General features: G+C 52.3%; 9 protein-coding genes across 9 annotated transcripts; 5 read left to right on the forward strand and 4 right to left on the reverse strand.

Annotated features, from left to right (window-relative positions):
• Positions 1–339: 339 nt before the first annotated feature.
• On the forward strand, positions 340–2,450 carry ACET3X_005187 (uncharacterized protein; the record flags this gene model as incomplete). Its single annotated transcript, XM_069451365.1, has 2 exons — positions 340–1,798; positions 1,879–2,450. The coding sequence occupies 2 exons, from the start codon at positions 340–342 to the stop codon at positions 2,448–2,450; spliced, it is 2,031 nt and encodes a 676-aa protein (XP_069307231.1).
• A 2,620-nt stretch (positions 2,451–5,070) lies between these two features.
• Positions 5,071–6,323, reverse strand: ACET3X_005188 (uncharacterized protein). The gene is made up of 4 exons (XM_069451366.1): positions 6,080–6,323; positions 5,488–6,022; positions 5,325–5,439; positions 5,071–5,273 (listed from the first exon to the last, which is right to left on the reverse strand). Exons 1-4 carry the CDS (start codon positions 6,120–6,122, stop codon positions 5,202–5,204), a joined length of 765 nt encoding a protein of 254 aa, XP_069307232.1. The 5' UTR covers positions 6,123–6,323; the 3' UTR covers positions 5,071–5,201.
• Positions 6,324–8,008: 1,685 nt separating this feature from the next.
• On the forward strand, positions 8,009–8,918 carry ACET3X_005189 (uncharacterized protein; the record flags this gene model as incomplete). Its single annotated transcript, XM_069451367.1, has 3 exons — positions 8,009–8,031; positions 8,282–8,289; positions 8,347–8,918. The coding sequence occupies 3 exons, from the start codon at positions 8,009–8,011 to the stop codon at positions 8,916–8,918; spliced, it is 603 nt and encodes a 200-aa protein (XP_069307233.1).
• A 170-nt stretch (positions 8,919–9,088) lies between these two features.
• ACET3X_005190 (uncharacterized protein) lies at positions 9,089–10,051 on the reverse strand (the record flags this gene model as incomplete). Its single annotated transcript, XM_069451368.1, has 6 exons — positions 9,089–9,167; positions 9,220–9,492; positions 9,550–9,688; positions 9,833–9,918; positions 9,969–9,984; positions 10,033–10,051. The coding sequence occupies 6 exons, from the start codon at positions 10,049–10,051 to the stop codon at positions 9,089–9,091; spliced, it is 612 nt and encodes a 203-aa protein (XP_069307234.1).
• Positions 10,052–12,063: 2,012 nt separating this feature from the next.
• Positions 12,064–15,623, forward strand: ACET3X_005191 (uncharacterized protein; the record flags this gene model as incomplete). Its single annotated transcript, XM_069451369.1, has 4 exons — positions 12,064–12,622; positions 12,667–12,738; positions 12,784–13,002; positions 13,051–15,623. The coding sequence occupies 4 exons, from the start codon at positions 12,064–12,066 to the stop codon at positions 15,621–15,623; spliced, it is 3,423 nt and encodes a 1,140-aa protein (XP_069307235.1).
• Positions 15,624–16,698: 1,075 nt separating this feature from the next.
• ACET3X_005192 (uncharacterized protein) lies at positions 16,699–17,647 on the reverse strand (the record flags this gene model as incomplete). The annotated part of the gene is made up of 2 exons (XM_069451370.1): positions 16,699–17,555; positions 17,614–17,647. The coding sequence occupies 2 exons, from the start codon at positions 17,645–17,647 to the stop codon at positions 16,699–16,701; spliced, it is 891 nt and encodes a 296-aa protein (XP_069307236.1).
• A 1,156-nt stretch (positions 17,648–18,803) lies between these two features.
• On the forward strand, positions 18,804–20,063 carry ACET3X_005193 (uncharacterized protein; the record flags this gene model as incomplete). The annotated part of the gene is made up of 1 exon (XM_069451371.1): positions 18,804–20,063. One exon carries the CDS (start codon positions 18,804–18,806, stop codon positions 20,061–20,063), a length of 1,260 nt encoding a protein of 419 aa, XP_069307237.1.
• Positions 20,064–20,435: 372 nt separating this feature from the next.
• On the reverse strand, positions 20,436–21,149 carry ACET3X_005194 (uncharacterized protein; the record flags this gene model as incomplete). The annotated part of the gene is made up of 1 exon (XM_069451373.1): positions 20,436–21,149. The coding sequence occupies one exon, from the start codon at positions 21,147–21,149 to the stop codon at positions 20,436–20,438; it is 714 nt and encodes a 237-aa protein (XP_069307238.1).
• A 1,154-nt stretch (positions 21,150–22,303) lies between these two features.
• On the forward strand, positions 22,304–23,623 carry ACET3X_005195 (uncharacterized protein; the record flags this gene model as incomplete). The annotated part of the gene is made up of 2 exons (XM_069451374.1): positions 22,304–23,324; positions 23,385–23,623. 2 exons carry the CDS (start codon positions 22,304–22,306, stop codon positions 23,621–23,623), a joined length of 1,260 nt encoding a protein of 419 aa, XP_069307239.1.
• Positions 23,624–23,778: the final 155 nt, after the last annotated feature.

A 23,778-nucleotide genomic window follows, 5' to 3' on the forward strand; every position in this document is an offset into this window, starting at 1 on the left:
TCGGTGCTGCCTTTTGCACGACTGGTCGCGGGTGCGGATGATGGCCAACAGGCAATGGCCCTTGTCAACATCTTCAAGACATGGCCGTGATGCTCAGCTCGCCATGACGGCCAAAGCTTGCCTTTGAACGTCACCAGGGCGGGCGACGGGTCATAGATATCCTCGCTCTGGGCTTGCTTGTTCTAGTGGCAAAGGCTGGGTGTGGCTTGTGTGGAAGCATGCGCTAAGGATACCGGAAAGGCGCACGTCCATGTTTAGCAGTAGCCGCAGACACGCAGGACCGACGACTACTGGATAGCCACACGCCCGTGTCCCGCCCCCAAGCAGTGATACAACACCATGGAGGACCCAGAGTCATCCGCTGCGGCTCTCGCGTCCTCCCACCCTCGAGCCGAAAGGGCGGCCGCGCACAAGGACGCGCCCGACAAGACGCATGCCACGCTAAACACGCCCGGTACTGCCCTCCAGCCCCCCGCGAACCTAAATGCGACGTCGACCCTGAGCAACTCGGACCTGTCGATTGCCAGGGCTTTCACTGATCCCTCGCTGTCGCTGCCACTGCCCAGATACCACGTCCGCGCTCCGTCGACAGCGTTGAAGCTTGACACGGACCTCGCCATCGCCTCGTCCAACCCAAACTCTGCACGCTCTCTCCACCCCGCCAATCTGGAGGCCAACGGGAGCGACGCGCCGCGGCAGTCGGCCACTGCGCCGATTGCGATCCAAGACAGCGGCTATCTGAGGACGGCTTGGTCGACTGCCAGTCTGGGTTCGCTGTCGCCCTCGTCGGCCATCTCATCGCCAGCACTGGCCGCCCTGGGAGACATAACCCCGCTCCCATCACCACTGGTCATGGGCGACTCACCGGGGCCATGGCAGAGAGCCGACCATCGCCCGCGCTCCCGAGGCACGTCGGGCGCCTCGCGCGACGACTCGTTTGCTATATTCGCCAAGGGCACCCTGTCTCCGTCGCCCTCGCTCAAGAAGAAAGGATACTCGGGCCTCAAGGCGGCTGCCATCGAGGCGGCGGCTGCAAACTCGCAGCAGAGGAACGAGGCAGCCCGCGAACGCAACAGAAGCATCAGCGAGTACACGCCAGATGCTATGCGCAACCCTCGGCCCCGACAAGTCTCAGTGGTAGAGGCAGACGCCAACGTGCAGCAGCAGCGCATGAACCGCGAAACATATCTTGCCATGCAGAGGGGCCTTGTCCCCGCAAAGGTGCCAGCCGGCCTTCCCACCCCACCCGCGAGCAACGCAAGCAACCGCAGTGTTACCGACACCGAGGAAGAGGACGTGACCGATGACGACAAGACCCAATACATAGTGGTGCGCTGTGGACCCCAGAAGACGAAGAAGCTCTGGCGCCCTGTCCGGCAGCTTGGCCAGGGCACCTTCAGCAAAGTCTACCTGGCTACCTGCGAGAAGACCAAAGCCAAGGACCCGCTCGACGAGAACATGTTGGATCCGCGGAAACTGGTCGCCATCAAAGTCGTCGAGCATGGCCCGGCCGGGGGTGCCGATGAGGAACGCGTAGAATTAAGCCTCAAGCGAGAGGTTGAGATGCTGCGATCAGTATCACATCCGTCTCTCGTACATCTCCAAGCTTTCGATCACGATGACGCCCAAGCTCTTATTGTCCTTACGTACTGTCCCGGTGGTGATCTGTTTGATGTAGCCAGTGACCATCGCGACAAGCTGACTGTCGATATCGTCCATCGTATCTTCGCCGAGATGGTCAGCGCCGTGCGTTATTTGCATACCCAACTTATCGTGCACCGCGACATCAAGCTAGAAAGTACTGCTTCCACTCTCTTTGCCTTGCTCTGCCCCAAGTGGTACGTTTCTTCAATTCTACTCTGTACTAATCATTTCCAGACGTTCTTCTCAACATCCCTGTATCTACTGTGCCTCTACTCAAGAACCCGCAGACCCATCCGCATGCCCTAGCAACACTCACGGATCTTGGTCTCTCGCGTCGCATTCCAGCTCCACCCGAGTCGCCCCTTTTGACAACACGATGCGGTAGTGAAGACTATGCAGCCCCGGAGATTCTACTGGGCCAACCATATGACGGTCGTTCAACTGATGCCTGGGCACTTGGTGTTCTTCTCTATGCTCTCATGGAAGGACGACTACCCTTTGACCCCCTGCCGGGCAAGGCGGCGTCTCGTAGCAGAGCCGCTCACCGTATCGCCAGATGCGACTGGTCTTGGGTCAAGTTTGGTGACGAAGACGGCGAGTGGGATGCCGAAAAGGGCAAGGAGTGGGCAGGAGCTCGTGAGTGTGTCGAGGGGCTGCTGAAGAAGGTATCACGCGGCCGGAAGAGCTTGGAAGATATTGAGAAGCTGGAATGGGTCCAGCAAGGCATTCAGGTCGAGGGCGGCCTAAAGGCGAGGCCAGAAGACGAGGTCGCAGAGGTCGCTGCGGCCCAGACCCCACCGAGGTGATCGTTAATGAGGAGCTGTGATGCACGGTTTGCTGAGCTCGAACGATGGGTTGTCTCCGCTTTGAGACGCCGCCAGATGACTTTCTCGTGTGTCGTTCAGTCCGTCCAAGCTCCCCATACTCTTCGAGCATGAAAGCTTTAAATGAGGAGGAAAGAACTATCAAATCACACTCTTCGTGGTAAACCTGCACATGCAGCTCTTCCCGGAACTACCCAGGTTTCGTACATTTTCTTTCTACTCACGACTATTTACTCTCACATTCGTTGTTCTATTGATATCCCTCTCACACCCTATACCTGTTCGCTTCTTTTGTCTGGTTATACTTGTTTTCAATGTCGTTCAATCGGCTATTCCTTCCGTTGCATGGCGCCTGTGCCTGCGCATCTGCTCAAGCGGGTTCATGCTTTCCTTTTTCTTCGTTCAATCATGTGGCATTAGAAAAAGTGGGGTCAACAATTGATTCTCGATAGCTTTAGCCCACGAGCAAGCATGCTGTCTTCTCTCTGTTTCTTGAAAACAGTGAATCGAGCTTGCTTGGATAGAAAATCAATGTAGCGATTCTTTCGCCACCGTTTGTGCTTATACCGTTGGATCTCACTATGCGCCTTGAGGGTTGTAACAGCGCCGTCGTTGATTTTATAGAAGATCTTATTCAACTACTCTACATGTACTGATAAGCCAAAGCCAAAAAAAAACCCCTCTGTTGACAATCTAGTAGGAAGCCATTCCTTCGACATAGACATTATGGGGATAAAAAAAAAGACTTTGGCTCAAACAGTAAGTAGCGCATCCTGTAGTAGCCTATTGTCCAGGTGGCGGTGGGCAACCAGTGCCAGGCGAGATATCGACCAGGCGTTCATCATAATGACGACGAATTCACCTCATCAATGGCAGGGAAGTCCCGAAACATCGTGGAGTATACACCTATGTACCTAGGTACCTAGAGGCTTGGTACTGCTTACCGGATCCTCAACCCCCGTACCATATCTGGTATAGGTAGTTCGAATCGACATGAAAGCTTGTTTGTGTATCGTATGATTTCCTGCCCTTGCCTCAAGCCAAGCCTTTGCTGCTTCATCACCTTGGTTGTCAGCGCATCTGTGTGGGGCATGGTGTCTCTGTATTACCTAGGTACTTACATTGAGTGGAACGTGAATTATTGTAATTGATGACTGCTTCTGGCCGCGAGTTTCATTTGAGACACACGGATATGGCTTTCTCAAGACATTCTGTTCATGTTGCGCTGTTGTGGAACTGCAGGTGGCGGTGGGAATGGTCGCTACCTGGGTACGCTACCAGGTACGCGTGTCGGCACGTCTACCGATGGTATGCACTGACCATCCAAACAGGGTACCTCACGTAATTGCAAATTTGGGCGCGTATCCAAATCTCCGGTACTGTATATTCGGCTGAACGCTTTAGTGCCGAAGTGTTTCACAAGCAGTCCAAAGAGGGAGATAGCCTCGGCACAACGTACTTCGGAGAGGTAACATCATCCCTAACACTACATTCTCCCAGATGTTTCTCTGACTAGAACGAATACAGTAATAATAACTGAAGTTTGTTGAGAGCGACGCATTATGCTACCTAGTCGTAACATTCAGATGAGTGGAGAGTGTTCGCTGCGAACAAGCACAGGCACATTTACAAGAGGCTGCCTAGGTGATCGTACTACCTAGGTACCTACGTAGTGACTGACCCACGTATCGTATCTTCGGTACCTCGACCTTCTTCGTCAGAGACTAGCACACTCACTCATTGCCAGCGGCTGAACTGATGCGAGTCGAGCTTGGCATCGTGTATCCATCCCGCTCTGATGCCACCTGCAACCTTGGAAGAATTTAGGCGAAACATGTCATATAGGATGTCTCGATGCACAGGAACGACTGGCAAGATCCATGACCACGAATCTCATGAAAGACTATCTTGTATATCAGACGTCCCACCAAACTTTTTGGTTAACAATAAGCCAGTCATGTAATAATCGTATCCAACACAGCCACTCTTCACTCCACGTAACTCTGCGGGCCGAGAAATTTGAACCCAGAACGATAGTACAAGTGAGGCAGCCCGCCAGCTCTAGTTGGTTGATAGAGGCACATGTCAGCTCCTAGAACCTTCTTTTCATTACATCAGCGCGCTGTTCTTGCTTATCCTTCTCTCCATATTTGTTACCTTTTTAAATTGAGAATACGAACGAAAAGCATCGGCAGACCTGTATCCGACGAATGCTCCTCGCTTACACGTTTGGGCTTGCCAGAAGTTCTAAGTGTGCACAACTACAGGAGCGCATCCGACTTGGGGAAGAAGACCTACCTAGGTAGTCTTTGGCATTTCTTTTCGGGGCTTGAAACGAGTAATTGGAAGGGTTCATTTCTTTGTTGACATCTTCCGCTTCGTGAGGCATGTTGAAGAAGAGAACTCTATGGGCTAACCATGTTCAATGCAGGATACGGTGCTCTTCTAGTTGTAGTCTCGTTGCTAACGCTGTGTCTATATGGTCTACTGGCCTACAAGCTTCGCTAGAAATGTACAAGTATCCTTATATTCCTAAATCAACCTAAGAAACTCTTTACGATAACTTAAATGAGGAAAATCTTCGAATAGAAGTATAGATCACGGCGAATCTTTCGACTATCAAATATGCTACTGTTCAAGTTCCTTTCAGTAATACAACCACCGATAAATCACCACTATTCTCAGAACTATCAATGACCGTGGCAGAGTAGCCTTGGCCTGGATGACACAGTCCTACCATTGCAATTCCTCGCCATCAGGGCCAAGAAACTTGCCATGCGTAGTCTCGATAGTAGCGTCGTCAATCTGTCGTGATTATGTTAGTAGCGGCACAAACTGTTAAAACGCCTGACATACCAGTCGGAGCAGCTTCTGACAGCACTGTTCCACTGAAAGAGCCATTGATTCCAGGTCCAGACCTTGAGACTCTAAGTCCTTGAACGCGGCTTTGGCCATATCCGTCGCTACCATACTACAATTCAGTTAGCATCTGAGCAGAGAAGCATATTTGCATACATACCCTGGATGTTGAGCCCACAAGATAACATCCTGGCACTCGAGGGACAGCCATTTGACAAAGAAATTACCCAAAGCTTTGCTTGCGCCATATGCCGCCATGGGGAACATGTTGTTCATGGTTGACAAGCTTGCACCTACGCTCGACATGTACATGAACTTCCCCTTGCCCTTATTCTTTGATTTGCGCAGCAGTGGAAGTACAGCCTTGAACAATTCCAACAGGCCGTACGCGTTGGCATCGATGGAGGGTTGGAGTTCTTGAGCTCCAATTTCAGACAGTTTGGGGCTGCTAAGCGTCATGGCCGCATTGGCAACAACTACATCAAGGCTGTCGATTTGATGTTCCGCCGTCAGGGATTGGATACCGCGTCTGATAGATTCAGGTGATGCGACATCGACCTCAATCACGATGAGACTGGACCCAGGCGACGTTGGCAGAGTATAAAGAGACTGGGCAGCTTTGATGTCTCGGACTGCCGCCACAACGACTGTATCCGAGTGCCCTAGGTATGTCTGTACAAGCCCTTTGCCAATGCCTGGAGTTTATACGGTTAGTGCTGTGCTTGAATCGTTCAGGGATGGGGTCTACGAACCGCGGCTTGCGCCAGTGATGAGAACTGTGTTGGTGGACGACATTGCTGAACCGACTCCAGAAAGATGTTTGGAAAGATGATGATAGTATTACTGTGGTGTTGATATGAATATGTTCTCGGTGTCACATTCTTATATATGCAGTTGCGTAGTCCACGTTTTCCGTGTTTCGTCCGATCACCAGTCGCTGCCCCAGTTTGGACCGGACCTCGAGTCGTTGTTGCTCAGGACGAAAGAGCGGGGAGTAACTAATTTCTAAATTGAAGAGAATCTGCCAAGGGCCAGCAAGGAAGTACACTGCTTGTTACTGGGGCTGATGAAGCTACCGAAGTTAGTTTGCGGTAGCTTCAGCATCGGACTGTTCCTTCAGTATCTAGCACTTCTACCATTGTGGTATCCTGAGGAAACTCTTCGATCGTGGATTTCTGACTCTTTGAATTGAATCTGTAAATGACATCTGCTGGACAGTGAAACTTCATGAACTGTAAGACCTACAGCAGATCTAGTTCCGCCAAGTATGTGTGAGCTACTAGTCTAGTCTCACCCTAGCCTACTTGTTAGATTATGTGCAGGTCTACAAGTGGAGAACCGCATGTAGATACATCTATCTCTAACGCTCGAATCCTCGGAAAATATATTCACTCAACTCCGCCTTCGCTCGCATAGCGATTCCTCTAAATCGCTCTGTATCCTGCAAGCTGATCTCTAGAGAACAGATTTGTTCTCTGTACCTTGTCATGACGGTACCTCAGGCCTGTGTCATGAGCATGGATTACACGATAGCGTTCCTGCGGAATCATGGATAGGAGGCCAAGGAAGATGACAAGCTCAAAACATTCCGGCTACCCGTTTGCTTCTGCCGTGAGGCTCAGTAGGAAGCCAATACGCTTCTGACAAGGATTGGTTGAATGCTTCCGATTCACAGCTCTGGCAGGCAACCTAGCAATGGTCCAGTTGCCACGAGTGTATAGAATTGCCTTAGGTCTCGAGGAGGCCTGTCTTGGCAACGAATATTGGGTTTTGCTTTGAGGAACGGTTGGATTGTTGTAAGGCTTTGGTTCTGTTTCGCTAGGTCCTGCTTCGTCTAATTGTCCAGTTGCTCTACGAATACCTAGGTATGCTACATGCATGTTAAAGATAGAATAGAAAGCAGTCGAAAGGTCAGTATTGCCAAGTGTTGTCATGAATTGGTCATGTAATACGTGGTTGTTAGGAAAAGAAGGAGACGTCCAGAAATAGGAGTATACCGACCGTCCTATAATTCTTTCCGCTCCAAATCCAACAAACCTTACCTGTCTTAACCGCAGATCCATCCTAGTGAGTCTTCTGCTGATGCTTCTATAAACCTAGAACGGGAATAAGATTGTGATCAATGATACGAATCCATGGTTAGAGTGAAGAACTAGTGGAGACATTTGTTGGGAAAAAAGAAAAGAACCTTGGAAAAGAACGGGGTGGTGCATCTACCCTTCTCAGCCGTAACGACAGCGTCAGTGTAAGCCATGTCTTGGAAATAAGGACAAGTGGTAACGTCGACGTACCAGCAGCAATCAGAAGGTAACAATCGGCCCAACTTCTGGTGGGTCTCGGACGAGGACACGATCAGATCCGGCTTAATAACTCTGGATGTGTCAGCAAACACCACTTTACCAATCGTCCGAAACCTAAACATGGTCTTCTTTGTGGAACACTTGAGGAAGGTTCATCGATCTACCCTGGTTCCATTCGGCAAAATTCGACAATTTGCTAAGCTATGACAGAACGCAATTCCCTTGACGCGTTCCACGGCGACATCCGCAAATAGGCCACCCCATCAGACCCAACGCGAAGCTCGGAACCAAAAATCTACAAAATGCAATATAGTAGAATTGTGTTTCGTGACAAAGTGGTCTACCACTGTAGACATTGAGCACGTGTGTGCGTCCTTGGACATGGCACTTTGTACGCGTCGGTGGTGCGCGCTGACGGCGAGTAGCATAGGCTTGTGCAACCTCCGCGACCACCCTAGGACAAAAACTAGTAAACAACTCTAGAGTAAACTTAATAGGATACTCAGCTAATAGGCAGCGTCGGAGCGCGAAACCCCTAGCTAGCGCCTCGCCTCATCAAGTTCCGTCGGCTAGCAGAGGTATCCCTGGCTCCACCGACCTTCGCGCATTAACATAGCTCTCTACTACATGTTCACTAAAGTCACACTGTAACAGCTTCCCGGGTACGCGTCTACGGCTTTCCTAGCGTCTTTGATGCGGTTGTAACGGTGAGAATTTAGTCATCTCAAACACCATGCGCGGAAATAGCATAGAAGCGACGCATTCCAAGAAGAAGACGGCAGTATGGCGTCCACTGTCCATGGATGACATCGCCAGCCTCGTTCAGGTGGCCGACAGAGTCCATCCCGATCTTCCAGAAAGCCATGAAATTTTTGCCGAGCGCGCCAGACTATTTCCGCAAGGCTGCCAGGGTCTGTTCGACGAGGCCGGCGAGCTTCGCGGATATATCATCTCGCATCCCATCCTGTTCCGCGAACCGCCAGCTCTAGACAGGCTTCTTGGACAACTCCCTCCAGACGCAAACCAATATTACATTCATGATTTGGCAATTCTTCCTGAATTCCGTGGATCTGGTCTAGCGCATGAATGCATTATCGAGATTCTGGAGACTGCCGCAAAGCATTATGCAACTACTGGTCTGGTTTCTGTCCATGGAACAGCGGGGTTCTGGGGGCGGTATGGGTTCAAGGCACCAGATACAATCGATGACGTACTAAGGAAGAAGGTTGTGGGCTATGGTGGTGACGCTTTGTATCTCGAGCGCAAGAACGAGGCGCAGTTATCTGATTGAAGATGTAAAGGATGTGTTTCTTAAGTCGGGAAGAACTCACCAGAGCTGATTGGAAAACAACATGTTACGTTTTAATAAAGACCACACTCTTAGTGCTCCGCTGATGTGTTTCTGGAATCCAAAATGGAGAAATCTATCAAAAGCATGTAAAACGTTGGGATGTAGTTGATCTAGATTTTGCAGAGTGTCTGCATTGCGTCCTTTGTGCTTTGCGACGTCTCTTTGACCACTTTGATGATATCCTTGAACCTGTCGGATGTCAGCGCACGAGCATGAAAATTAGTATACCCGCTTTACTTACTCGGGCGTTCCTGCATCTCCAACAAATTCATACATGAAGCTCTCGCTCGTGGTGACCACGGCACCTTCATGCCTCAGCCTCGCCAGAGCAATGGGTACTTCCTCCTTGTTGCAGGAGCTTACGCCATCAGCAATGACATATACTTTGTGTCCTGATCGGAGGAGGTCAAGTGTGGTCTGGGTGACACAAATGTGGCTCTCGATACCGACGATGATGCACGAGAGTGGACCGGAGACGTTGAGCGAGTCGAGTGCTTGCTTGACTTGTGGTGTTCTAGCAAAAGTCAGCGTATGAATTGGGACACACAATATGATGCCTGTTGTAGATTACATCATGGAAAAGAGCGTCTTGTCAACATGACAGACTGTCTGGATGCCATCGGGCTGATCCAACTTCAGCTCCGGACATGTCTCGCCCAATCGCGCTCTGTTCTGGGTTGTCGCGAATACGGGAATGTTCAGTAGCTTGCCTGACAGTGTTGGTCAGCAATAAGCGCGTAGGGCGAAGTGTGTGGCGATGGAAAATGGGAAAGTTAGCCTGAGAAGCCTGGGCTGACAATCCGGGGGGTTCAAGAACTTTGGAAGGCGGTGTTGGTATGGAATAGGTAACAGACTTGCTTTGAGCAGCTTCTGTGCGGTCGAAACGACTTTGGGGAATTCATGTATAGCGGGACGAAACTTTTCTTGAAGATCGCAGATACTGCAATGGTATTAATATGGCGAAATGGTAGTCGCCATAGGAAGGCATACAAGAGGGCGGGGTTCGCTACGGTCCATCAGCCACGGTCGCACGACATGTTGCTAAGCCGCCTACCAATGCGTCGCTGAGCCATAGCTGAAGAGAATGTTCGATGAGCAGTTGTGCGGCAGGTAAACGACACACGTGGGTGTGCAGCGCGTGAGAGGAGAGATGCCATGATAGTGGATGCGCGTACAGTATGCAAGCCAGATGCGAACGTGCCTCGGCTAGAAGGGACGACATGGTCGCTTCTCCATCTGTCCAATAGAACCGGGCTGCCAGAAGACCCCCCTTGTTCTCCCAGGTGTCGTAGCAATGTCGTCATGTGACGAGGCAAAATGCGGGACATGTGAAACACGTCCGCCCGTTGGACAATTGCCTGCATATTGAGCCCCAATTTACCGCGTCGAAACACGGCCATTTTCGAACGCGACAATGTCCGGCCTCTGACATGAGTACTCAGGAGGCTATACTTGGGACCAGAGGCGCGGGTACCGTGTTGATTACGAAATACCGCCGCTGCAGCTGTCCCTGCATCTGCTCACGCGGTGATATATCGGCCAGATACAGATCTGACAAGAGGGAAAATAGACGTTTGCAGCACATTGCTGGCGGTGGGCACTGGCCGAGCAGGAAGACATGGCGGGCGGTCTGACTGCGATGCAACAGCAGCCCCTACAATCTCACAAGCAGCCGTCATGGCCTACGACATGGACTGCACGAGGCAGGAGACGCCCATGCTTGGGTGGACATGAGTTGTTGGTTGGCTAGTCAGTCAGCAAGTCGGCTCTCCTGTCTCTGCAGAGTACTGTAGGCTGCCATGTACAATGTCCATGGCGTACACACTGGGCACGACGGAGTGGCCCGTTGCATACATACAACCGTCTCCGCACGGTCAGCATGGTCAGGGCTGATGACAGCTGACGGTGTGGCGCGGGCAGTGCTTTTTTCCCTATAGTCTATGTGCTCTGGGCGCGGGGGCCCGTCACAGGCGCGGCGGCGGTGGTGAGGGTGGTGGTGGTGGTGGTGGTGGAAGAAGAAGAAGAAGGAAGGCGGCCGTGTCTTGTCGGCGGCATGCTTCACGGAACAAAGATGCAGGCAATATGTAGGGCAGCAAGCCCCGCCATGATGCAGCGATGAATGTGTTTATTGGATTGGCGTGTTATATTGTCCCATCCACGGGGAAGGCGCCCCTGTCTGTCGCAGTCACACGTCCCAAAGCGCCCTAGAGGCAGCCCTGTGCGTTCATCCCTCGTTAGGACTGCGCCTAGCCGCACATGACCTCTTGCTGTCGAGTTCATCTTCTTTCACTTGTCCGCAGAGCCTCGATTCCCCGACTGCCTCTAGCCATTGTTTAGCGCTGACGGGCGGAACCACAATCCACGCCGCCGACACTGAGCAGCGACCGGGTGCAGAGACGACCAGACGACGCTCTCGCAGCAGGGGTCCACGCACCAGCATCCCCAATACCGCACTCCTTCACTCGGTGCTTTCTCGCATTCCACGCCCTGCCTTTACTTGCTCTGGAAGCATATCCCCATCGTCCACGACTCCCCCAGGCGCTCTGCACTACGCCTCCGCCGACCGTAGCCCCTCTATATCTCTCGCCCTCCCTCCCCGAGCATCGCCATTGCCATAGCCAGCAAGCGCCCACTAAAGCTTATGAGCGACCGCCGCCACAACCACAACCCACAATATCTCTACATACCACACCCCCAACCCATTCATTCGGACCCGCGCCAGACTAAAGCGCCCTCGCCCGCCCTAGCTTCTCCCACCTACTCACCCCTACCGCTCCCTCCGCAGCACACACTGCATCATCACCAACACCACCACCACCCCCACGTCCAGTACGCACACGTGCCGCCGTACCTGCTGCTGCATCCCTTTCTGCAGCTCGCGCGCATCGACCAAGTGCATCAATCCGCCTCGCACACGTCCCTCCCCGCCGTAATTGTGTCTCCCCACTCGCTGAGCCCGCCTCCCCAGCGGGACGCAGGCTACACCCTCTCCAAGAAGCCTTCCGTGAAGACGGCACAGGCGCACACAGATGACACAGATGGGAATAAGAATACACAGCGTAGCGTGCCCACCAGCGCGCCCACGATGACATCAAACCGTCTGCCAAATATGTCGAGCAAACGGGAAGACGCGGGCGCCCAGACGCGCTCCCAGCGTCCATCCATCGTCTCGCAGCACTCGAATTCCGTTCCCTCGACGCCCCTGCAGGTCGCCCGCAAGTACAACACGCGCTCACGCTCTCCCTCGCCAAACGGCGGACTGGGCAGCCATTCGCCACGTTCTGTCTCGTCCGAAGCCAACGGCACCATGCCCACCCTGAGGCCCGCCCGCCCTTTCAAGTGCAGATTCGAGACCAATGTCGGCATGCTGGGCCGGAGACGCATGCCCTACCAATCAGACGAGATACTGGAAAAGGCAAAGGAGGAGCCAAAGAAGAGCTTGGATCCCAATGAGGATGATAAGTTGAGTGGAGACATGCGAGAGCTGTACGACCGGTTAGAGCCGAAACAGGAAGACGAAAACATTCGAGCGCGCTTTGTGAAAAAAGTGGAGCGCATACTTCAGACCGAGTTTCCCGGTACCAAAATCATGGTCCATGTATTCGGTTCTTCTGGCAACATGCTTTGGACATCCGACAGCGATGGTAAGCGTCACACGGCATTTCGAGGTCCACGCTAACAGGAGCAGTCGACATTTGCGTACAGACGCCCATGAAAAGGCTCGAAGAGATGCACCCAATAGCTGAGGCTTTGGACAAACGTACGACATGCCCCAATTCAGTTTGATTGACACTGACCTCCTTAGATGGCATGGAGCGCGTGGTATGCATACCAGCAGCCAAGGTACGGATAGTAAAAGTCTGGGACCCTGAGCTGCAACTCTCCTGCGACATCAACGTGAACAACGTCGCCGCAATTGAGAACACGCGCATGATCAAGACTTACATAATGCTTGACGATCGTGTTCGACCGCTCGCCATGATTATCAAGCACTGGACAAAGCGGCGGATCCTGAACGATGCTGGTTAGTCTGCTGCATAACTCCAACTTTTCCCAAACTAACATGGCCCAGGTATTGGTGGCACAATCAGCTCGTACACATGGATATGCCTGATTATCAACTTTCTCCAGACACGGGACCCGCCTGTCCTTCCTACCCTGCATGATCTTTCGGACCGAGCGCTAGACGGAACGACCGGCCAACCTTCGTTGTCGAGTTTCGCCGACGATGTAGAGAAGCTGAGGGGCTATGGAGACAAGAACAAGGAGAGTCTGGGCCAATTGTTGTTTCATTTCTTCCGTCTCTACGGACACGAAATCGATTACGAGAAAGAGACGATATCGGTACGACAAGGCAAGCGAATACCGCGAGAAGAGAAGGGCTGGCATCCTGGCGGTGGCCAAAAAGAAGGGGTCAATCGCCTCTGTGTGGAGGAGCCTTTCAACACGGAGCGTAATCTTGGCAATTCTGCTGACGATTATGCTTGGCGTGGTATTCACCTGGAGATTCGCCGCGCTTTCGACCTCCTTGCAGACGGTCAGCAGCTCGATAAAGCATGCGAGCAATTCGAGTATCCGCCGGAGGAAAAACCCAACGCAATCTTTAAGAAGCCGCAGTCGCAGAAAGCCATCATCACCTCTAGTGTACCAAACCGGAATGGACGAGGGGGGCCGAATACGCGTGGAGGTAGAGGGGGCTTTAACCTGAAGGGTCAGCATGGAGGGAGCAGGCGATCTTCCGGCAGCTCCAACTACGGTCAGGGTCGACCACCCTTCCTACATAGCCCGCCGATCCCCGCGAGCGCTGGCCCGGAATATTTCAGTTTCCCAAGAGGCATCCACGATCAGCTGCACGACCAGCTGTATCAGCAATACCAAATGCTGGAAATGCAGTCGAATTCTCTACGCGCACAGTTGGCCGCTCAACAACATGCTCAGCAAGCACACCAGGTACGGGCCGCGCAGATGCATGCTCATGCCGTTGCCCAGGCACAAGCGCAAGGTCGAGCGTCCAACAGCACAAACGGCTCGCCGCAAAAGTCGCCCTATATCAACGGTCGACAGAGCCCTCGATTGGCTGAGCGTGGGATACCTCCAAATTCTCTTCCTCAGGGCTTCCTATACCACTACCCCGGCTTCTTCAGTTCGCCTCAGTCTGACCCCAACGGCTCACAAGATGGATCACGAACCAACCCTTCGTCTCCGTCTTTGAGCAGTAGTATACCCGGTATGCACGGGGGACAGCATCGCGTATCCAATGCAAGCGAAACAAGCTCTCTTCGTTCACACTCACAGCCTCCTCGCAGTGCTGGACAACAACCGGTTATTGTGGGATACCCGCCCGTACCCCAGCTCGTTGATCCTGCACAGTTTGCTGGCTATCCTATCGCACGATCTTCGAAAGATCCTTTGCGACCACAGATGACCTCGGACATCCCAGTGAAGCCTAACCCGTCCCAGCCAGAGTCGATTCCAACTTCCGATAACAGTTCGCCAAAGGAGTATGTCGGCTATTACGTTGCAGAACAACCGCAGACACGCCCGCTACACGAGTACGCTGTTGGATCGATTCCATCCTTTAGCGAACTGGCTCAGCGTCGCCGACGCGTGTCGCCAGAGATTACGCAACCTCTTCTAAACACTGCCTTACGACGAGTGACGCGATCTCCTTCGCCACTTGGGCATATGCGTAGCTACTCTACTAGTGTAACCCAGCCGAATGATGTGCCCACTACTGAACAGCGGAAGTCACGCATCGACTCCGTCCGCCCAACTGTCGACACTGGTCCAGTCATTGTTAATGGCTCCTTTCCAAGCCAACCTCGCCATAGAAGTGATACGGTGGAAACTGTACCGCAAGAGATGCCACCTCAAGTTTCACTCGGGGCATACGCTAATGACCAGGCTATCCACCAGATCCAGCAGCTCCAGGCGCGGCAACAGTTGGTTCTTCAGGAGATGGAAAGACAGAAAGCAGTGCAAAATATGGGTCCCCCCATTGTGAATGGTTCAATGAACGGTGCCCCACCAGTGGAGACTAATGGCTTGACGCGCGTGTCAAGCGAGGGCCAGCAACTATTTCCTACATTCAGCGATGCCTGGGTAAACTGCGAGGCTACCAATGGTCACCAAAGCGACCGAAGCGATGACATTTCACCGACTCGCTCGGTTCCCCATCAGTGGGGCGCACCAGCGTACAACAACGGCCTGCCTCCTCTGGAAACCTCAAATGTGCAGCGAGCACATCCTCAGGAGATCAAGTCTGCGACAATCCCGCTGCTATCGCCTGTGTTCGAGACGCGCACGCCTTCGCCCACTACCGGCAGGTCTGCAGATCTCAGCAAGCTTGTCAATGGCAACAACAGTCACAAGTCGCAGGTGAAGCCGAACAACCAGCAACATCGTCGCGCATCGCTCACGGGAGGATCGAATAGCAACGCCAAGGAAAACCGTAATGGTCAACAGCAGAAGAACAACACGAACAATGAGAGGATGAACAAGCCGAGCGCGACAGGCAGTAGTCCCAATTCTTGGCAACAGCAGCCTCCTCGTAAGAAGGGGAAGAACAAGAAGGCCAGGGCTCCAGACCAGAAATCGATGGGTGAGCCATTGCCCGTCAATGCCGCTGATCGCAAGGGTGGCTAGATGTTTGTCGTTGCCGTCAAATTGAAAAATGCACGGATCGATTCTCGATCGGTTGCTTCGGCTCGCTTTTGAATAGCGAAGACATGTCACCAAATTGCATTTTGAAGTTGAGCAATTTGGGGCCCGTTTGTACGCCAGATTTCACCTGGTAGGGCATGCCAACTTATACATTGACATCACGAGACGGAAGCCGTGAGATGCCACTGGAAAGAGAGAAAGAAAAGAAGGGAATCTACCCGTCGGACGTTGTACACACCGACAACATGTCGTTGACTTTGCTGTCATACTCGGCGGCGCGAATCACGCGCTCGCGCAGAGCGCTTTGTGTTTCTTTCACTTGGTCGGCGTTATTGTTTTGCTACGCGCGACATGCATGTTATCGCATCATCTTGGAGTTTAAATTCCTCTATTGTTTTCATCCGGGGTGCGGTCTTTCGGTTCACAAATATTTCGGTACGCCACAGCATTGTTTTCTCTGGTCTCTCTTGGGTCACAGGCTGCGGAACTCTGTCATGGGCTGGCTCATTTTGATGTTTATTACTGGTTGCAAGCACGGACATGGAATGTATTGAGGCATGTATAGATAAAAGATGAGCGAACGTGCCTGTCGATTTGTACGAGATTCGGGCTCTCTGGGATGAGGTGGAGAAATGAGAAATTGTTAAAAGTCATTGTCAAGATTATGTGAATGACGGTGTGTGAGAACTATGTTGGCTTGTAACGATAGTCAGTATCGCCCCTTCACACTTGATGCTTTTCCCCCGACATGCGCAGCTTCGCTACGCACCATGCAACTCTCACAACCTCAATACTTCATAACTTCGAACAAGCGTATTAAACCCATCCGACACTTCGTCTTCATACAACACGACAATGGGACAATGCACTTATGCAGAATTCTTTACCCACGCTATTATGATACCTTGTCTCGCTATGTTAGTCGTATTTCTCAGCATATTATCATGTTATGACGGGCAGCGGGAAAAGCAAGTTCGTGGAGACAAGACAAAATGCAGTTGAAGGACCCGAAGGACGGGGCAAGAAGCACATAGGACTCCAAATATACAAGATCGCTTCATCGTCCCAAACCTAAATGCAATTTCTTCGCTCTTTCCTTGAGCAAACCACAACATCTCTTACTCTCCTCATCCAGATATTCCGCTCCTTCTCTTATTGCCCAACCATTCACTCCACATTCATAAACTACCGCACTCTTCGCGCTATCCAGCATGACATCAAAAGCCTCCATCAACACATCCATCGACGTCAACAAGCCCTCCTTCTCCAAGATTTTATAGAAATCCTCAACGCCAATCCCTGTCCTAACAGCATTTGGCGCCACGGCATTGACAGCGATGCCTTCTTCCCAGAGCAACGCGCCGTACGATCGCGTCAACCCGATCAAAGCGTGTTTCGCTGCCGTGTAGATGGGTAGACTGGGTACGCAGTAGAATCCGCATACGCTTGCTGCGAGACCAATTGTGCCGCGCAGGAGACACGGCTCCTCGGATACCCTATGTCCCCAGACACCGCGATCCTGACGTCGGAAATGCTGTCCCGCTAGCGCAATGGTGTAAAGAACACCAGTAAGATCTACATCGATAACTGAGAGATCTGGTTTCGTGAATGAATCGGCGGGCTCTTTGCTACTTTCGTAGGGGTAAGGAAGCCATTTCTTCTCGCCGATGCCTGCAATAGGGAATACGCAGGTGATACGCCCGCCGAGGTCTTTGAGCGCGGTTTGGAAGACTGCGAGCTGGGACTCCCAATTTGACGTGTCGCAGGTACCATAGTAAACGACGGTGTTGGTAGGCGTATTGTGCTCGTCGGCGAGGTGTGCTGCGCCAGTTGTGTTGCGGTCGGCTATGAACACTTTGTAGTTTTTGGATAGGAGGTGGGCTGATAGGGCGAGGCCTATGCCACTTGCACCGCCTGTGGGACTTCGGTCAACATCTGTGTGTTAGGCTTTGGGGTAAGCAGCGTGAAGTACCTGTTATGTATGCTGCCTTGGGTGGATCGCCCATCTTTCTATTCAGCTCCCCTTGTAAACACTGATTAGCTGATATGGTAGGGAAGAGGAGCGTTTGTATATAAGAGATTAGCCTGCTCTACGTATATGCGATTTGTAGGTCATTTCAAGCTTCCCCGCAGTAGAAGGAGGCACATAGAAGGTGCGGGGTTATGTTGAAAACTTTAAACCCAAAAGAATGCATATGCACCATACTCTTTGTTCGTTCGATGCATTTGTCATGGTGACTGCCGAGCTAGCATGTGAGACCACCTCCAGAATGTAAGTCTGCGATGTTTGCTAGAAGTTAGCCTCAGGAACGTCAATCAAGGTCAAATTGATTTACGAGCATCATTGTTGGCTTCTTCATCCACGAGACATACCCTATAGCTAGGCTAGAGACATTGGCAGATGTAGACATGGGATGTAACTTCACAAGAGCTAATTCCAACAACGAACACGAGTTGTTTACAGCGTGAAGCTTTCCACGAATGAGCAACGAGTGGCGCAGACCCTCGCCGACAAACACGAGAGGCTTACTACGATATTGCCTCGGCCTAACAGGGCTAAGCGAGCTACGATAAAAAAAACCACGATTGAGTATGCCGCGAAACCACCAATGAGCCGGCAACGCCCATTGAGAATCCTCAAGAGGGTGGTTTGTGGTGATGACGTCATATCATCCGCTCACTTTAACCCGCGTGCTGGCACATCGAGGAGTATACAAACGCAACCACAGGGATCAATAACAGAAAGTCAGCCTATCAGAGCAGGCAAATGAAGGACTAACGCATGCATGACGATGATGTAGATTTGCAAGTTTCAACGAGGAAGAGAAAATGTTGGGTCTGGAGCTCCGCGACTTCCGATCGTTCGAGCCTGGTGCTACCTACACGTGAAAGCTGAAACCCACAATATCGACTTGATATATATATAGCGCAAGAAATTGGTTACAATAACCATTTCATACCTCTCGAAGCTGTTCCTAGCGGTCGTTACTTCCCAAACTTCCCGTTGGGTTTCTGAAGACGTCATTGTTACTCCACATCGAAACTACCTGGTGGGCTCAACATCCGGACAGACATTGAAACTTGAGTTGCTACATTTAGCATCCACCAGAGCAAGGATATCGTCGCCAGATTTCCAGACAATCATCTACGCGAGTCGCAACCATGCCTGAGATCATCCTCTCGATCAACGCAGGATCCTCTAGTGTCAAAATCTCCGTTTACAAAACACCCGAGGATGGCGCCTCGGTACCGGAACAACTTGCTGAAGCAACTGTCGAAGGCCTGACTGCGCCGCCTTCGAAGCTAAAGTACGAGCGTGGAGACGAAAAGATCAAGGGAAAGGAGCTGGAAAATGTCACCACACAAGAAGATGGATTCCGCTACATCTTAGATCACCTGACCAACGATAAAGGTCTTCCCGAGCTCAATCGCAAGGAAGACATCCACTTTACGTGCCACCGCGTCGTGCATGGCGGAGACTACCCCAGGAGCCAGGTCATCGACAAGGAAACATACCACCACATAGAAGAGCTCTCGGATCTAGCACCCCTCCACAACGCGCCTGCGCTCACCATTGTCCGCGCCGTCGCAGACATCCTCCCACATGCAAAGAACATTGCCTACTTTGATTCCTCGTTCCACAGCACACTACCAGAGTACATATGCACCTACCCAATCGATCAAACGGTCGCACAGAAGAACAAGCTGCGCAAGTACGGTTTCCACGGCATAAGCTACTCCTTCATCACAAACGCTGTAGCGAAGCACCTGAACAAGCCGCTCGACCAGACCAACATCATCGCTCTGCATCTCGGCTCTGGCGCTTCAGCATGCTGTATCAAAGGTGGCAAGTCGCTCGATACAACCATGGGTCTAACACCCCTCGCTGGGTTACCAGGTGCCACACGTTCTGGCTCCATCGATCCATCTCTCATGTTCCACTACACACATAGCGCAGGCAAACCCTCGCACAGTTCCAGCGAGAAACTGCACATTACGGAGGCCGAAGAGATTCTAAACAAGAATAGTGGCTGGAAGAGCCTGACTGGAACTACTGATTTTGGGCAAATTAGCTCTTCAGAGAGAAAGGAGGATAAATTGGCGTTTAATATCTTCGTGGACCGTATTCTGAACTATGTGGCTCCGTACTTTACCAAGCTGGATGGGGAGGTTGACGCTCTTGTTTTCGCAGGAGGTATTGGCGAAAAGGGAGGAAAGCTGAGACAGGCTGTCGTCCAAGGAGTAAGGTGTCTGGGGTTCAAGATTGATGAAGACAAGAATGCGAAGCAGGTCGAGGATGTGGTTACCGACATTAGTGCCGGGGATGCGAGGTACAAGACGTTGGTCGTCCAAACGGACGAGCAATTGGAGATGGCAAGGGGCATTCTTGAGGACAAGGATCGGTTTGTGGGGAAGAAGTGATTAAGAAAGATAATCTTTGGTGAGACATGGAAGTGTTAGCTGCTGAGAGAGTGTTAATGTCATTCTTCCATTTATTTATCTTTCTTGACGCCAGGCCGGTAGTCTATAGCCTGCGATGGATACCGTGATGCATCGCATAAGTATACGTCATTGGGTATCATTCCTGGGTGATGTAATGTCTTTGGTGAAACCCAAACGCCATGCCGTGATCCTATCCAATCCGTTGTAAAACGCCCTTTGAATGCACTAGGTGGAGCCAAACTCTGGAGAGATGTCCCTTGGAGTCTGCGCCAGGTTGCTTTTCTGAGACGACGGGGCAGTTGCCTCGGACTCTGAAGAAGTCCCCTTTCGGGACTGTGATTGTGATGTAGTCTATACTTGCCCAATGGGTGTTCCAAAATTGAGTGGGGGACTCTTGAGCCTGACACCGTCAAAGACTTCGGTGGCGCATGAATTGCGAGATTCGGCGGATGCTTTGCGACTCAGTGGCAAGCCTTGTTGGGCATCGTGTGTGGTCGCTGAGGGAGCGGCGGGTTCTGGTGCATCTTTTAGTTTGCTAAACCTGTCCTGCTCCTTGGCAACCTTGTCGAGCACATCATCGAGCACCTCGAGTGCTATGTGGTCACCAGCGCCATCAACAGGGTTGGTTGGTAGCATGAGGGGACCTATCAAAGGTTGAATTTCTGGCGGTGTGCCAGGCAGTGTTTCCTCGCAATGAGCAGGGGGCTCTGGAAGCGCGGGTTGCTCGTCCTGGACCGGAGACAGGGCGCGTGGAATCAGTGGGGTGTGCCCGGCGAAGCGCTTATTGGCTTCGGGTAGCGGGGAGAGCAGAGCATGGGTCGGAGGAGGGGAGGGGAAGACTTCGTCGTCAAGGTCGGACGTGGGCAGAGAGATGCGCGTGGGCATGTCAGGGCGCTTGTGTCGCCTCGCAAGCAGGCTCTGGAACGAGGAGCTGTTGGGATCAAGGGTCCCCAGCTGGGCGCTGGTGACGACATTATCGAGGCCCTGCAGCTTCTCTGTTATCATCTCGGCGGGCGGAGTAGTGGTGTCGGGGGCAGTGAAGAGGATGTCGGGACGAACATCCATCCTGGTGAGGCCAGCCCAGACGGTTTGTGTTTCGGCATCAGCGTACGGCATGTTGAAGTTGCATCAACGCTAGAAGGCGGTTAGCCGACTTCTGCGCCTTCTAGAGGCAGCACACGTACCTAATGCAGGCTGTGGGGAGAGAAGGGCGCCGTGGCCTCGGTTTTTGCGGGCAGTGTCGCGTGGTAAATGTATGCCGGGGCGTGGTAGGATGCTACAACGAAGGATACCGGGCGTGGATGTTCAATGCGTGCGTGTATGGGGGGAGGAGTCCAGGACGTAAGACTGCAGTGTGGGGGGAGAGAGAGAGAGAGAGAGAGAGATTGGCAAAGACGGCGCGGGTAAGCTTCTCTCATATCAAGGGCACGAACCTAGCAGGTGGATACAAGTGCACAAACAACGCAGAACGCGGGCACGGTGAATGGGAAGCAGCGACCTGCAGCACAAACACGTCACACGTCATAGCAGAGGGTCCCTGCCTGTCCACGTCTGCCCCCACCATCACTCCCGGCAACACGTCCTGCGTGCCTCACCCCTTCCAGCGCCATGATTCCTGACTGCACAGTCGAGCAGAACGCCATGCTTTCATCGTTCTTGATAACGCTGCCCTCGCTTCCTGTTTCACGCTTCATTAGTCCTGCAGAATCCTCCAAGCCACCCGTCGTCGCGCTTGGGGTGTGGATCGGCGTGTCATGATCAAAGCCCCCCTCTGGGCCGCCATGGAGCGGCTGGCCGTGACCGGCGTCATCTCGCGACATCATTATCTCGAGAAACACCGCGTGCTCTCCATTTCCGTCGACCTGGTAACCACTTTGATCATCGCCACCCTTGGCGGCGTGCAATACGCCTTCACACGTGAGAGCTCATTGGCAGCATACGCCTGGCTCCGATGAGTCCGATCGAGACCTGGCACCTGCCATTCTCTCCCGCCTTGGTTGGGAAGGAGGGGTAACACGCTCCCAGCTTAGAGTGCACACTCGAGATAACCTTCAAGCGCGCATAAGCTGCATAGACGTTCCTGAATCTTCTAGCCCTCGTCGTTTTCTTCAATCTACCCCGTCCCAACGTCTTCCGCTCCAGTTTGCAGATCGTGCCTGCTTGATTGGGAAGACTAGTCATCGCTACGCATCTAACAAAGGTCCCTACTACGCTACATCATGGAAGCTTTTCCCTATATTTCTCCACAACTCAAATATTCGGCCCTGACCAAGCAAGAACGAGAAGGAGTGGCAGCAAAGGAGAAGCCCGTCACCATGAACAAGGCTGCTTCTCCACGTACCAAGTCGGCGCAAACAGACCCGGTCAAGACCGCCAGGAAACATGAATCCATGAACAACCGCAGCTATGCCATCCCATTCCCCGGAGCTATGAATTCATCTGAAGACGACACTCCGCCCTTTCCCGACGCCGAGGTATCTTCGCTGGCGCTCGACAATAAGCCGGGCGCCCAAATACACTACACCTACTACCCTGCATCCAAGCCCTACGGCGGTCATCCGAACCCCTTCTCACAGACGCTGATTGTATTCCTAAATGGGCTCATGATGCCGAGAAGTTCGTGGGATCCGACAATACGTAGTTTCTTAGAGAAGCGGATAGCTGCACGTCTACCGTATCCTGCTCTGTTGAGTTATGATAGATACGGCCAAGGAGACTCAGATCCCGATCCCGACGACGGACAACCGCCGCCATCGCACGGACATGACGCCATATCTGCAGTCAAAGCGCTCAAGCAGTTTACGCTCCAAATATGGAGGGATCACCTTGACATTAACAAGCCCACACACTATCCATGTCTTATCTTTGTCTGCAATAGCATCGGATGCGCACTCGCACGACTCTTTGCGCAATGCTATCCGGGGACCGTGTCTGGATTGTTGTTTCTAGACAGCATCATGGCCAACTCAGACTACCAGGATATATGGCCAAACCCAGACGCCCCAGACTTCAACCCGCACACACTACCTGAAGGCGTAACCGAAGATGAAGTACGCTCAACAAGAGAAAAATATAGAAGAATGTTCCATCCCGATGTCCCCAGTCAAGAGGGCTTGTCGAGAAGAAATCTCCCGCAGCTGTTACCCTACGCCGACGCACCGAAGCTCGAAGGCTACTTGGGCAGGGGTCCGTATCTCACAGTCGTCGGTCATGACTGGGAGACGTTTGCTGAGCAGTCGTGTACGTACATGTCTCTCTCCAAGGCGACTCTTGGACTCCAGAGACTAACTCGGCAAATAGACACGGGTACAATGAAAACTCCAAAGGTTCTTACCATGACCTATGCCAATCCCGCTTGGCGCCGTTACAACGAAGGCCTCTGCCAAATCACAGATGAAGGCAGGGCTATCGGTCCCATAACAGCTGTGCGGTGCGGCCACTTTATCCAGCATGACGACCCCAGGTTCGTGAGCGATGAGATGGTGAGTCTGCTGGATCGGGTAGTGAACCGCGTTCAACAGGTTAGTCAAAGAGACTGATATGTACATTTGTCCCTCGCTACAAGAGGATGTGGCTTAGGTAAAGGTTTGATATTCCAAGGTTATGTGGCATGATATACAAGAAATCTCCAGTATCTAATAATCCAAAACCGCGTAACGATAAGAAAGAAAAGAAAAGAAAGGTCCGCCCATAT

Source organism: Alternaria dauci, chromosome 4, assembly GCF_042100115.1.
Source record: "Alternaria dauci strain A2016 chromosome 4, whole genome shotgun sequence".
NCBI lineage: Eukaryota > Fungi > Ascomycota > Dothideomycetes > Pleosporales > Pleosporaceae > Alternaria > Alternaria dauci.

What these genes read in the sequence shown, in the direction of transcription:
- ACET3X_005188 (XM_069451366.1), bottom strand. Translation starts at nt 6,122, where the DNA reads ATGTCGTCCACCAACACAGTTCTCATCACTGGCGCAAGCCGCG. An exon ending in CATCACTGGCGCAAGCCGCG is followed by an intron (nt 6,023 to 6,079) that starts GTTCGTAGACCC and finishes TATAAACTCCAG; the next exon opens with GCATTGGCAAAGGGCTTGTA. An exon ending in TTGTGGGCTCAACATCCAGG is followed by an intron (nt 5,440 to 5,487) that starts GTATGTATGCAA and finishes ACTGAATTGTAG; the next exon opens with TATGGTAGCGACGGATATGG.